This window comes from Mobula hypostoma, chromosome 21 (assembly GCF_963921235.1).
Source record: "Mobula hypostoma chromosome 21, sMobHyp1.1, whole genome shotgun sequence".
NCBI classification, from domain to species: domain Eukaryota; kingdom Metazoa; phylum Chordata; class Chondrichthyes; order Myliobatiformes; family Myliobatidae; genus Mobula; species Mobula hypostoma.
Window position 1 is genome coordinate 25,395,592 of NC_086117.1, and position 14,188 is coordinate 25,409,779.

Consider the following 14,188-nt stretch of genomic DNA (forward strand, 5'->3'; position numbering starts at 1 on the left):
CGCAAGACGCTGGAGTCTGTAATCGACAAAGAAGTAACTTATTGCTTAGAGAAGCTTAATATAATCAAAGCAAGTCAACATGGTTTTGTGAAAGGTAAACCATTATTGATGTATTTGCTAGAATTCTTCAAGGATGTAACAGGAAGAGTCAATAAAGGGGAATTTGAAATGTAGTGTATTTGGATTTTTAGAAAATAATTGATAAGGTACCACATAACAGTGATGATGCACAAGGTAAGAGCTAGTGATATTAGGGGAAGTGTGTTATCATGGATTGGAGACTGGTTTTGCATAATAAGGAGAGTCTGAATTAACAAATCTTCCTCAGACGGGGAGCATGTAACCAGTGGAATGTCTCAATGATCAGTTCTTGGATTCAATTATTTATGGTTTATATTAAAGGCCAGCAGGAGAAGGTAGGGTATGAGGTATCCAAGTTAGCCAATGTCACAAATTAAGGTGGGTGATTGGATGATGCAAAGAGGATAATTTGGACTCTGCATCAGGATACGGTCAAATTGAATTTGATGGAGCTTAATGTGGGAAAGTGTAATATTTTGCACTTCAGATAAGAGACAGATGATTATCAAGTGGTGAAAGATTTCAGATGACTGAAGTACAGAGGAATTTAGGTGTTCCTATGCACAGATCACAAAATATTTCTAAGCGGCTGCAGCAGGTTCTAAGGAAGGTGTCTTGGGTTTTATCACAAGAGGGCTACAATTTAGGAATAAGGAAATAAGTACACTAGTAAGACCTGTACCTGGAGCACTCTTTTATTTACATTATTTAGGAAAGGGTTTATTGGGATTGAGAGCAGTCCAAAAAGGGAATCACTGGGTTAATTCTTAGTTGTCTGAACACAAACCACAAAAGAAATTTATCTACGTTCTTTGGAACAGAAAAATGAAGGGTGATTTTTTTATATATTGAAAAAGATCTTAATTTTAAAAAAATTCTGAGGGAGCTTGACTGAGTTGATATGGTATTTGCACTAGGGGTATCTCAAAGAGGGGACCTTCTTGACCTTCTCCTCTCTGAGGCACAACATTCACCTTTGTCCCGCTGGCCCCACACCTACCATGAAGCCAAGCTCTTCTTCCATCATCCGTCTCTATACCTACTTCTTTGGCAAGGACTCTCCAACCCGCATTAATGACCGCTTCTCCGGTCTTCAAACCTCCTCCACTTCCTAGAAATCCTGCTCTGATCCTGTTCTGGATCTTTTCATCGCTAACTGCCAACAAGACATCAACCATCTCGACTTTAAGACTCCTCCCTCCAATTCTATCCTCATTCCTTCTGAACCTGCTGCTCTCCACTCTCTCTGCACTAATCCCAACCTCACCATCGAACCAGCAGATAAGACGGGGTGCTGTAATAGCCTGGTGGACTAACTTCTACCTTGCGGAGGCCAGGTGACAACTCTCAGACTACTCCTCTTACTTACCCGTCATACTTACCTCTCAAACAAGATCCCACTAAGGAGCACCAGGCTATTGTCTCCTGCACCATCACTGACCTGTCAGCTCTTATCAGTGGGTGATCTCCCATCCACTGCCATCAACCCCTTACCCTGCAGCTTCCATTTCTACCTCCTACCCAGAATCGAAAAACCTGCCTGTCCAGGTAGATGCATTGTTTCTGCTTGGTCCTGCCCTACCGAACTTATATCTGTATACCGCGACTCTGTTTTATCCCGCCCCCTGGTTCAGTCCCTTCCTACCTACATCTGTTGCACTTCACACACCCTTGATCTTTTCAATACCTTTAAGTTCCCAGGCCCCGATTGTTGCATCTTCACTATGGATTTCCTGTTCCTATATGCCTCCATCCCCCATCAGGGATGTTTTTGCTTCTTTCTGGACAACAGACCCAACCAGTTCCTCTCCACTGCCACTCTCCTCCCTCTGGCAGAATTGGTCCTCGCCCTCAATAATTTCTCCTTCAGCTCTTCCCACTTCCTTCAAACCAAAGTTGTAGCCATGGGCACTCGAATAGGTCCCAGCTATGTCTGCATTTTTTGTCGGCTACGTGGAACAGTGCATATTCTGAGCCTGCAGCGGCGTCGCTCCTCAACTCTTCTGACACTACATTGACTACTGCATTAGTGCTGCTTCCTGCACTCATGCTGAACTCGTCGACTTCATCAACTTTGCCTTTAACCAGTCTGAACATCTAGCAATGCTCAAGGACGACCATGAAACCTCTGAGGTAGTAGTCAGGGCAGAGGAGCCCCACAGGAAGGACCCTCCCTAATAATAATCCAAAACCCCATAAAAAGGAAGTAGTGATAGTAGGGGACTCAGTTATCCGGGCGGGGAGGGTGGTTGAGAATCAGCTTTGTACTGACAAGGAGTCTTGTGCAGTGTGTTGCCTACCAGGAGCACAAGCAGGAGACATCCCTGACAAATAGATAAGGTCCTGGCCAGACGTGGGGTGGATTCAGTAGCCCTTGTCCACATCAGAACAAATGACACAGGTAAGGTCAGGCTGGCAGTTCTGAAAGACAAATTTAAAAAGATAGGTGGGAAGCTTAGGGACAAAACTGACAAGGTGGTCTTCTCCGAAGTTCTGCCTGTGCCACGTGCCAGTCCAAGTAAGATGGAGGAGATTAAAAATTTAACACATGGCTCGAATCATGGTGTGGGTTAGAGGGGCATAGGTTCATGGGACATTGGGGTGCCTTTTGGGGCAAATGGAACCTGTACTGCCAGGATGGGTTGCAGTTTGACAAGCTTTGTTGGGCTGAATGGCCTGTTCTTGTCAAAAACTTTCTAATGTTCTAAAGTTGGTTCACAGGGGATATTTAAAGAGGAAGTAGACAAGTTTTTGAATGATCAGGTAATTGAGGGCTACTATTCAGAATCAGGCTTAGTATCATGGTCGTATAACATGAAATCTATTAGTTTGTGGCAGCAGTACATTGCAAAGCTATAAAATTACTATAAATTACAAAATAAAGAGTACCAAAAACAGGAATGATGGGTTCATGGGCCAATCGGAAATCTGATGCTTTTGGGGAAGGAGCTGTTTTTGAATAGTTTCATGGCACTGAAGAGGAATTAAAGTGTGGGGCAGATCTATATTCATACTGAATGGCAGGACTGGCAGTAAAACCTATGGTCAATTAAAGAAAAGGGCATGAATGGCAGAGTTACTGAATGGCCTACCCTTGCTCCTATTTCTTACGCATACGTAAACTGACCCTTTACCGGTAATGATCTCATTATTGCCAGTAGCAGTTAAGGTGAAACTAATGGTTAGGTTTGAAGTAATATCGCATATTTAAAATATACTTATCAGATCACAGCAAAAGGAAGCCTTTGCAAGGTCAGTGCTGGGATGTTTCCTAGCAACGAAATCTACAATCTAAAAACACTTACACAATATGGTTAAAATATAAATGGAAGAATTCCGTATGAAATCCAGTGTGAAGCTTTGGGAGTGGGGTTACCCATTTAAGGTGGGAAGGAGGAAATTATTTTTGTGGGTTGTGATCTGTAATCTATAGAGAAATTTGTAGTTGAATCATTGGAATATTATCAAGGCTGAGCTGAGTGTTTTTTTGTGTAAGGGGCAGTTAAGGTTTTTGAGAAACAGACAAGAAAGTGGAACTGCAATCAGATCAGCCAGAGTCGTATTTGATAGTGCAACTGGCTCCAGAGGTCTCATGTACAGATTTTTTTCATAAGTTTGATCTGATGTAATCAAATAATTAACATCTACTCTTTCATACAAAATTGAGTAATTTCTTTTCTTTTCGGGGCCTGGGAACTTAAAGGCATTGAAAAGATCAAGGGTGTGTGAAGTGTCACGGATGTAGGTCGGAAGGGACTGAACCAGGGGGCGGGGTAAAACAGAGTCGAGGTATACGGATACAAGAAATTTCTTTTCTGTTCAGAACAAACTAGAAATGTTGTTGTTTAATATACAAAAGTGTATCTTCTACAGATATGTCAGTAGTTTGCATCTTTTTGTGAGTCCCATTGATAAACACGTACAGTCTGTGTTGATATAATTTATTGACTTGGTGTTCTCTCAGGATGAAATGACCGGAGCTTACTGGAGGAAAACAAAAGAAGCCAGTGAGTATTTTTAAACCTTGTATTGTATTACTTCCCAATCTCCATGCTTGTTTGTTTAGTTTCTTTTCCTGTTTTTGGCTGATTACCCTTGTGTTTCTAGTAGCCAAGAGGATGGTACGGTTTCTGTCTGTGATTTCTCTGGAGTGCCTATGAATAAATATTATTGTTGTCATTTGCAAGAGAAGAAACAAGCAAATTCCCATATTTTAGGAGAGGAGAAAATCAGAAGGTTTGCCACCTTTGGCTGTTCTTGTGCATCTCTTAGTGTTCCTGAGGAGGTACTGACAGATAATGAAAGCAAGACTAAGTTATTTAATTATTTGGCATTAAGAAATACATCTACTCCCTCCTTGAATATATTTCATTATTTGTCTCTACAGCCGTCTGAGCTAGAGAATTTCACAGGTTCATGCTCTCTATGTGAAGAAATCTCACCTGATCTTAGTTCTCACTTGCATCCCTGGTTCTAGAACCTCCACTGTGAAAATCTCCTTGTTTCTAGTTTGTCTAGTCCTATTAGAATCTTACAGATTTCTATGAAATATCCTCTTAGTTCTTCTATATACTAACAAGGTGTGCTTAACTTACCCAATCTCTTCTCATACACATGACTCACCATTCCACGAATCAGTCTAGAAAAGACCAAGGCTACAGACAAAACTCTAGTTTGCAGCTATAGAGCTGCAGCAAGATATTCCTGCTCCTGTACTCAAATCCTCTTGTAGTGAAAGTGAACATATCCTTTGTCTTCCTAATTGCTTGCTGTAGCAGAATGCTTCCTTCCATTAACTAGTATATCAGGGCACCCGGATTTTGTTGCTCCTTCTCTTTTCTCAAATTATTACCATTTAGGTAATCTGATGTTCTGTTTTTGGAACCTCAGATTTATCCCTGTTAAACTGCATTTGTTCACTCGCCCAAATTGTCCAAATCTCATTGGACCCTCTTTGCATCTTCTTCACAGCACATACTCCTGCCACCTCCCAGCATTGTATGCAAACTTGTAGATATTACATTTAGTACTCCCTTCCAAATCATTGCATTGTGAATCGCAGTGCCCCAAATACTAATCCCTGTAATACTGGGCACTCAGAAAGAGACCTCTGCTTCATGTCTGTCACCCAATCCACATTCGTGGCAACATTTTTTGTCTGTTTGCTAAAACACTAACAAATTCCTACAGTTGTACTGTGGAGAGTATCCTACCTGGCTGTATCACCATTTGGTATGGAGTGGGGGCTGGGTGGTGGGAGCTACTGCACAAGATCAAAGTAAGCTGCAGAGAGTTGTAAAGTTAGTCAGTTCCATCATGAGCACCAGCCCCTGTAGTATCCAATACATCTTCAAGGAGCAGTGCCTCAAAAAGGTGGCATCCATCATTAAGGACCCCCAGCCACCCAGGACATATCCTGTTCTCATTGTTACCATCAGGAAGGAGGTACAGAAGCCTGAAGTCAAACACTCAACTATTCAGGAACAGCTTCTTCCCCTCTGTCGTCCGATTTCTAAATGGACATTGAACCCATTAACACTATCTCACTACTTTTTATTTCTGTTTCTGCATTATGTATTTAATGTAACTATTTGATATATATACTTATTGTAATTCACAGTTTTTTCTATGTTGTCATGCATTGCATTGTGCTGCTGCCGCAAAGTTAACAAATTTCATGACATACGCCAGTGATATTAAACCTGATTCTGATTCTCCTTTTGTCCCCATGCACACTGTAGGAAAACAGGCAACAAAACACTTCAAAGAACAGAAATTTTTGAAGAAGCTTGAGAAACAAAGGGCTGAGCAGCAGAAAGCGGAAAAAGACCAAGAGGAAAAGAAAGAACAGAAAGGTACAAGATAAAATTATTCAAGATGGCACTGTAAATATGAAGGTATAATTTCAAAAATAATGCAAAGCTGCCATGTTTGCATAATTCGTTTTACATAAAAACATAGAAAATCTATAGTACATTACACGACCTTCACCCCACAATGTTGTGCCGACCATGTGACCTACTCTAGAAGCTGCCTAGAATTTCCCTACCGCAGAGCCCCCTGTTTTTCTAAGCCCTATGTACCTATCTAAGAGTCTCTTAAAAGACCCTATTGCATCTGCCTCTACCATCTTCACTGGCAGTGCATTCCACACACCCACCACTTTTAGATTTATTCGTGATGCACCATGACACAGTTGAGCAGATGAGCAGAGATTTTGCTTCTTTGCATTATCATTAGCCAAGTTAGTGGAGGAAATCCGAAGAAACAGCTTGATTTCCAGTCTTCACAATGACTAATGTTACAAATATGGGGTGTAAAAAGAAGCTATAAAGAAAGGTGCAACCATTTTTAGAACTTGTCAGTAAAATCACCCTTAACAGAGTTAAGTGATGCTTGATGTTTTTCTGTTGTCTGCTGATTAAAATTTGCATTTGCTAGAAATGCAAATTTAACTAGAAGTAAATGTTCTTTCAGTTTAAGTTTTAAGTGAAGTAGAGCAGAGTTATCTTGCTCTTTATATGAATAGTCTCCTTTAAAACCACCTGAAATAGATGTTTTTTCATTGCTGATTCTGGGATCATACGTGGAAAGATGTTGCTGAGCTGGACCGTATAGTGTGATGTACTTCACAACTAATAATTTGCAAAAGTATTTTGAAACATTTGAAAAGTATAAAGTGTTTTGTTAATGTAGATTTTAATTCCTGATCAGACCAATAATCAAAGCTTTCAGTATTTTCCACAGCTTCTGCAGTTGAACAAGAGCAGCAGTAAGAAAGTGCAACAATAGACAATAGGTGCAGGAGTAGGCCATTCGGCCCTTCGAGCCAGCACTGCCATTCACTGTGATCATGGCTGATCATCCACAATCAGTATCCAGTTCCTGCCTTATCCCCATAACCTTTGATTCCGCTATCTTTAAGAGCTCTATCCATCTCTTTCTTTCTTTCTTTTTAAATCTTTTTATTGAATGTATACAAAAAGGTAAGCCATATAGACACTAATACACTGTTAGAATATAATAAAATTACAGAAGATATTAATACAAAAAAAATACTACAAACAATGTAATTTAAACATAACATACCAAGGTAACATAATAGTATACTAATTTTTATATATATATCAATAGAGAAAAGGAAACCCCCCCCAAAATAAAACCCACCGTGCAACTAACTAAAAGCAAAGCAAAGCAATGGGCTAACTTGAAACCAAACAGAGTTAAACTTAAAATCACGTCCTCAATCCCGACCTCCATTAAAAACAGTAAAAAAAAAACAAAAAGGGTATATATTACATTAAATGAAAATATTGAATAAAAGATCTCCAAGTCTGTTCAAATTTAAATGAGGAGTCATAAAGATTGCTTCTAATTTTCTCCAAATTCAAGCATAATATCGTCTGAGAAAACCAAAAAAAGGTAGTTGGAGCATTAAGCTCTTTCCAATGTTGTAAGATACATCTTTTTGCCATTAAAGTAAGAAATGCAATCATTCTACGGGCTGAAGGGGAAAGATTACTGGAAATTTTAGGTAGTCCAAAGATAGCAGTAATAGGGTGAGGAGAGATATCTATATTCAATACCTTGGAGATAATATTAAAAATGTCTCTCCAAAAAGTTTCCAAAGTAGGGCAAGACCAAAACATATGAGTTAAAGAGGCTATCTGCCCCGGACATCTATCACAAAAAGGATTAATATGAGAATAAAAGCGCGCTAACTTATCTTTGGACATATGTGCTCTATGAACAACTTTAAATTGAATTAGGGAATGTTTAGCACAGATAGAGGAAGTATTGACTAATTGTAAAATCTGCCCCCAGTCATCCACGGAAATGGTAAACCCCAATTCCTGTTCCCAATCTACCCTAATCTTATCAAATGGAGCTTTCCTAAGTTTCATAATAATATTATAAATCATAGCCGATGCACCTTCCTGACATGGATTAAGGTTAATTATAGTATCTAAAATGTATGTAGGAGGAAGCATTGGAAAGGAAGAAAGTATAGTACTTAGGAAATTTCTAACTTGTAGATATCTAAAAAAATGTATTCTTGATAAGTTATATTTATTAGATAATTGTTCAAAAGACATAAGGGAACCATCTAAAAATAAATCCAAAAACCGTGAAATACCCTTAGTCTTCCAAATTTGAAAAGCACGATCCGTAAAAGAGGGAGGAAAAAATATGTTACCTAAAATAGGAATCGCTAACCCAAATTGATTAAGATCAAAAAATTTTCTGAATTGAAACCAAATACGTAAGGTATATTTAACTATCGGGTTAGACACCTGTTTAAGGCGTTTCAAATCAAAAGGAAGAGAGGAACCTAAAATAGAGCCAAGTGTAAAACCCTGAACAGATTGTAATTCCAATGCTACCCATTTAGGAATGGATAGTATATCCTGGTCAAGTAACCAGAATTTCATATGTCGAATATTAATTGCCCAATAATAAAATCTAAAGTTAGGTAATGCTAAGCCTCCATCTCTCTTAGCTTTCTGTAAATGTATTTTACCCAGTCTCGGGTTTTTATTCTGCCAAATAAATGAAGAAATTTTGGAGTCAACTTTGTCAAAAAAAGATTTTGGAACAAAGATTGGTAATGCCTGAAATATATGTAAAAATTTTGGCAAAAAAAACATCTTAACTGCATTAATACGACCAATCAAAGTTAAATATAAAGGAAACCATTTAGATGAAAGTTGAATAATATGGTCTATTAATGGTAAAAAGTTAGTCTTAAATAAATCTTTGTATTTACAAGTAATTTTAATCCCAAGATATGAAAAATAATTATTAATTTAAATGGAAATTTATAATATAAGGGAAGTTGTTTATTAATCGGAAAGAGTTCACTCTTACTAAGATTTAATTTATAACCTGAAAAAAGACCAAATTGTGCTAATAGCTCTAAAACAGCCGGGATGGATTTTTGAGGATTAGAAATATATAAAAGTAAATCATCAGCATAGAGTGATATTTTATGGGACTTTAAGCCCCGAGTTATCCCAGTAATATTTGGAGATTCTCGAATGGCAATTGTAAGAGGCTCTAATACAATATCAAATAATAAGGGACTAAGAGGACAACCTTGTCGAGTACCTCGAAAAAGAGGGAAAAAAGGTGAACTTAAAGAGTTAGTACGGACCGAGGCCACAGGAGAATGATATAACAGTTTAATCCAGGATATAAATTTCGAGCTAAAATTAAACATTTCAAGCACCTTAAATAAATAAGGCCATTCTACTCTATCAAAAGCTTTCTCAGCATCTAAAGAGATAACACACTCAGGAACATTTTGTGAGGGAGTATAAACGATATTTAACAGTGTGCGAATATTATAAAAAGAGTAACGACCTTTAATAAAACCCGTTTGGTCTTCCAAAATAATAGAAGGAAATACTTTTTCTAATCTATTTGCTAATAACTTAGAAAAAACTAGAATCAACATTTAATAAAGATATTGGTCTATAAGATGCACATTGAGCAGGATCTTTATCCTTCTTTAATATTAGAGAAATTGACGCTCTATTGAAAGATTCAGGAAGTTTACCAAGTTTTAATGAAGCCTCAAAAACCCTACAGAGCCAAGGGATTAATGAAGGAGCAAAACATTTATAAAATTCTACGGTAAACCCATCAGGGCCAGGAGCTTTCCCCAAATTCATAGAGAAAATAACATTCTTAATCTCATCCATGGTAATGGGAGTATCTAACATAGAAGACATATCCTGTGAAATCTCAGGGAAGTCTAAATTATCTAAAAAATCATTCATATATTTAGAATCTCGAGGAGACTCTGATTGATATAAGGAAGAGTAAAAATCACAGAAGGTTTGATTAATCCCCACATGATCAAGTATCAGTCGATCATTTTGGTTATAAATCTGATTAATTTGAGATTTAGCATAATTAGACTTCAGTTGATTAGCCAACAGTTTGCCAATTTTGTCACTGTGTACATAAAATTCACTTCTTGTTTTCTTTAATTGGTTTACAATCGAGGACGAGAGTAATAAATTGTGTTCCATTTGAAGTTCAGTTCTTTGTTTATATAACTCCTCAGAAGGAGCTATAACATATTTCTTATCAATTTCCTTAATCTTGTCCACAATTACCAACTCCTCCTGCTTCAGTTTCTTCCTCAAAGCAGCAGAATACGAGATAATCTGACCGCGAATATAAGCTTTAAAAGTGTCCCAAAGAATGTTGACAGAAATATCCTCTGTATAGTTAATTGTAAAAATAAGATCAATCTGTTCATTCATAAAGTTAACGAAGTCCGAGTCCTGAAGCAACAGCGAATTAAAACGCCATTGTCTATTATTTTGTATATTGGCCAGAATTTTAATAGAAAGCTTAAGTGGAGCATGATCCGAAATGGTTATAGAGTCATAATCACATTTAATCACTGAGGAAATAAGACGAGAATCAATAAAGAAATAATCAATTCTTGAATAGGAATGATGAACATGTGAAAAAAAAGAAAAATCTTTTTCCTGAGGATGCAAAAAACGCCAAATGTCCGTCGACCCAGAATCAGAAAGGAATGAATTAATCAAAGTTGCAGATTTATTAGGTAAGGTCCGTAGAGGAGCCGAACGGTCCAAAGCTGGAGATAAACGGGTATTAAGATCTCCGCCCCAGATCAGTGAAAACTCATTCAAATTCGGAAACTGATTAAATAATGACTTATAAAATTCCGGACAGTCCATATTAGGAGCATAAACATTAACCAAAACTACTTTTTTATTAAATAGTAAACCACTAACCAATAGAAATCTACCATTCGGATCAGAAATAATATCATGTTGTATAAAAGTAACTGAGGAGTCTATAAAAATAGAGACGCCTCGAATCTTAGCATTGGAGTTCGAATGAAACTGTTGTCCCTTCCAGAATTTAAAAAAACGTAGTCTGTCCCCCCTCCGCACATGGGTCTCTTGTAAAAATAAAATTTGTGCTTTAAGTCTCCGGAACACTTTAAAAACTTTTTTCCTTTTAATAGGATGATTAAGACCATTAGTATTCCAGGAGACAAAATTAATAATAGACTCCATAAACCCTAAAGTCAACCCGCAACAAGGAGGATTGACGATAGGCTCGACCCACGAACCCGGAAAGGGAACAGAACATACAAGAGATACCGGGAAGAAGAACGCAACCAATACTTCAATAATGTATATAGCCCAAGAAGAAAGAAACTAAAACGTGAAGCCCCTCCCACCACCCCCCACCCCATGACCCGAAGGCTAAATCTAACGCAGACCAGCCCGAAAGAAGCAAGCACTAAAACTACCCCCATGACTTCCGGTATACGCTCCCTAAAAAAAAAGTGTAAATATAAAAAAGATCAGCTGATTATAAAACAGTAAAAGAATAAAAAAAGATAACTCAATTAAAATAAACACATAACAGAATAAAAGCCAGAAAATATAAAAAAAAACGCAATAAACCCCAGACCCATGAGTAAACAAAACAACAAAAAAAAATGAGATTATTAACATAAACTAGTTATAAAAACCTACAAAACAAAATAGATTTTAAAAAAACACTACAAAATTTAAGGCCACAAAGGAAATACGTAAAATGACGATGAGGAAGTAACCACCCAGAATCCCCTGGGAAAAAGAAAGAAATGACGCAGTTTAAAAGAAAGTTTAGCAACCATATTAAGTAATCAAAAATAAACTTTTCTGCCCAAATAGAGCAAAAAAAAATTAAGACCGACAAATTCACAGCCTCCGATCAACGGAGATAGTTAAAATATTACGATTAAGATGTTGAAGGTGAAAATTGATCCAGATAACTCTGGGCATCCAATGGAGATTCAAAAAAACGGAGGGCTCCATCCAGCGTACGAATCCTTAAAGGTAAAGCAGCGCTGGTTTTAAATCCATCTTGTAGAGTTCCGACATCACAGATCTGTAACAAACCCGTTGATCCCGGATTGGTTTACTGAAATCCTCCACGAATCGGAACTTAAGATCCAAAAAATCAATGAAACCTTTAGATCGAACGAATCGAAACAGTTTCTCCTTGTCTTGAAAGTAATGAAAACGTAAAATGACATGTCTAGGTTTATCTGACCTAGGCGAGTATGATGGAACTCTGTGAACACGATCCAATAACGGTGGTTGGTCAGGAAATACAGTAGGAAATGCATCTTTTAAAAGTTGAGAAAAATACTTCATAGGGTTATCGGATTCAACAGCTTCACGCACCCCAATCATTCGAAGATTCTGCCGTTGCATTCTAGATTCTAAGTCAGAGTTTTTAAAGGTCAGAAAGTCGAGTTTCTTCTTCATTACATTAATTGTTTCTTCGATTTTCTCCATCTTGAGCTCACTTTGTTGCGTGGATTTTTGAAGATCAGATATAGCCGACCGATGTTCCGTAATAGATATCTGTATCTTCTCGTTTGAATCGGCAACTTTCTGGAAACTAGTTGAAATTTCCGCACGAATCAGCTCCGTAACAGAGGTTGAAATTTCCCTTTGAATTAGCTCCGATATAGCTTTCAAAGTCACCGGTGGTTCAGTCAGAGGGAAATCAGTACCTTTCGGTCTAACCGGAGGTTTGCCATCCTTCCCGTTTTTTCCATTCTTAGACATAGCAGACCTTAAACGCATCCAATTATTGGAGAGCCCAATTTATTTCAAAGTATTGTAAAAGTTGATGCCTTAATGGTTAATTAAAATATAGCTGATCATAAGAAGAAAAACTCAGAGGTAATGGAGCGAGTCAAGAACGCGACTTCACTCCATGAGCGCTACCGCAAGTCCCCCATCTCTTTCTTGAAAGCATCCAGAGTCACCACCTTAAGACCACAAGACACAGGAGCAGAATTAGGCCATCTGGCCCATTGAGTCTGCTCCGCCATTCAACAGACAATAGGTGCAGGAGTAGGCCATTCAGCCCTTCGAGCCAGCACTGCCATTCACTGTGATCATGGCTGATCATCCACAATCAGTATCCAGTTCCTGCCTTAACCTTTGATTCCGCCATCTTTAAGAGCTTTATCCATCTCTTTCCTGAAAGCATGCAGAGACTTGGCCTCCACAGCTTTCTGGGGCAGAGCATTCCATACATCCACCACTCTCTGGGTGAAAAAGCTTTTCCTCAACTCCATTCTAAATGGCCTACCCCTTATTCTTCAACTGTGGCCTCTGGTTCTAGACTCACCATCAGCGGGAACATGCTTCCTGCCTCCAGCATATCCAATCCCTTAATAATCTTATGTGTTTCAATAAGATTCCCTCTCAGCCTTCTAAATTCCAGAGTATACAAGCCCAGTCGCTCCAATCTTTCGACATATGACAGTCCCGCCATCTCAGGAATTAACCTTGTGAACCTACGCTGCACTCCCTCAATAGCAAAAATGTCCTTCCTCAAATTTGGAGACCAAAACTGCACACAGTACTCCAGGTGTGATCTCACCAGGGGACTGTACAGCTGCAGAAGGACCTCTTTGCTCTTGTACTCAATTCCCCTTGTTATGAAGGCCAGCATGCCATTAGCTTTCTTCACAGCCTGCTGTACTTGCATGCTTGCTTTCAGTGACTGATGTACAAGAACACCTAGATCTCGTTGTACTTCCCCTTTTCCTAACTTGACTCCATTTAGATAATAATCTCCCTTCCTGTTCTTACCACCAAAGTGGATAACCTCACATTTATCCTCACTAAACTGCATCTGCCTACTCACCCAGCCTGTCCAAGTCACCCTGCATTCTCATAACATCCTCCTCACATTTCACACTGCCACCCAGCTTTGTGTCATCGGCAAATTTGCTAATGTTACTTTTAATTCCCTCATCTAAATTATTAATATATATTGTAAACAGCTGTGGTCCCAGCACTGAACCCTGCGGTACCCCACTGGTCACCGCCTGCCATTCCGAAAGGGACCCATTAATCGCTACTCTTTGTTTTCTGTCAGCCAGCCAATTTTCAATCCATGTCAGTACCCTGCCCCCAATACCATGTGCCCTAATTTTGCCCACTGATCTCCTATGTGGGACTTTATCAAAGGCCTTCTGAAAGTCCAGGTACACTACATCCACTGGCTCTCCCTTGTCCATTTTCATAGTTACATCCTC

General features: G+C 38.6%; 1 protein-coding gene across 1 annotated transcript in view; it reads left to right on the forward strand.

The window, feature by feature from the left end:
• spout1 (SPOUT domain containing methyltransferase 1) overlaps nt 1–14,188 on the forward strand; it is a 29,882-nt gene that overhangs the window by 596 nt on the left and 15,098 nt on the right. The window contains exons 2-3 of the mRNA XM_063073135.1: nt 4,046–4,088; nt 5,823–5,936. Coding sequence (XP_062929205.1) covers nt 4,046–4,088; nt 5,823–5,936 — 157 coding nt within the window. The remainder of the gene's footprint in view (nt 1–4,045; nt 4,089–5,822; nt 5,937–14,188) is intronic.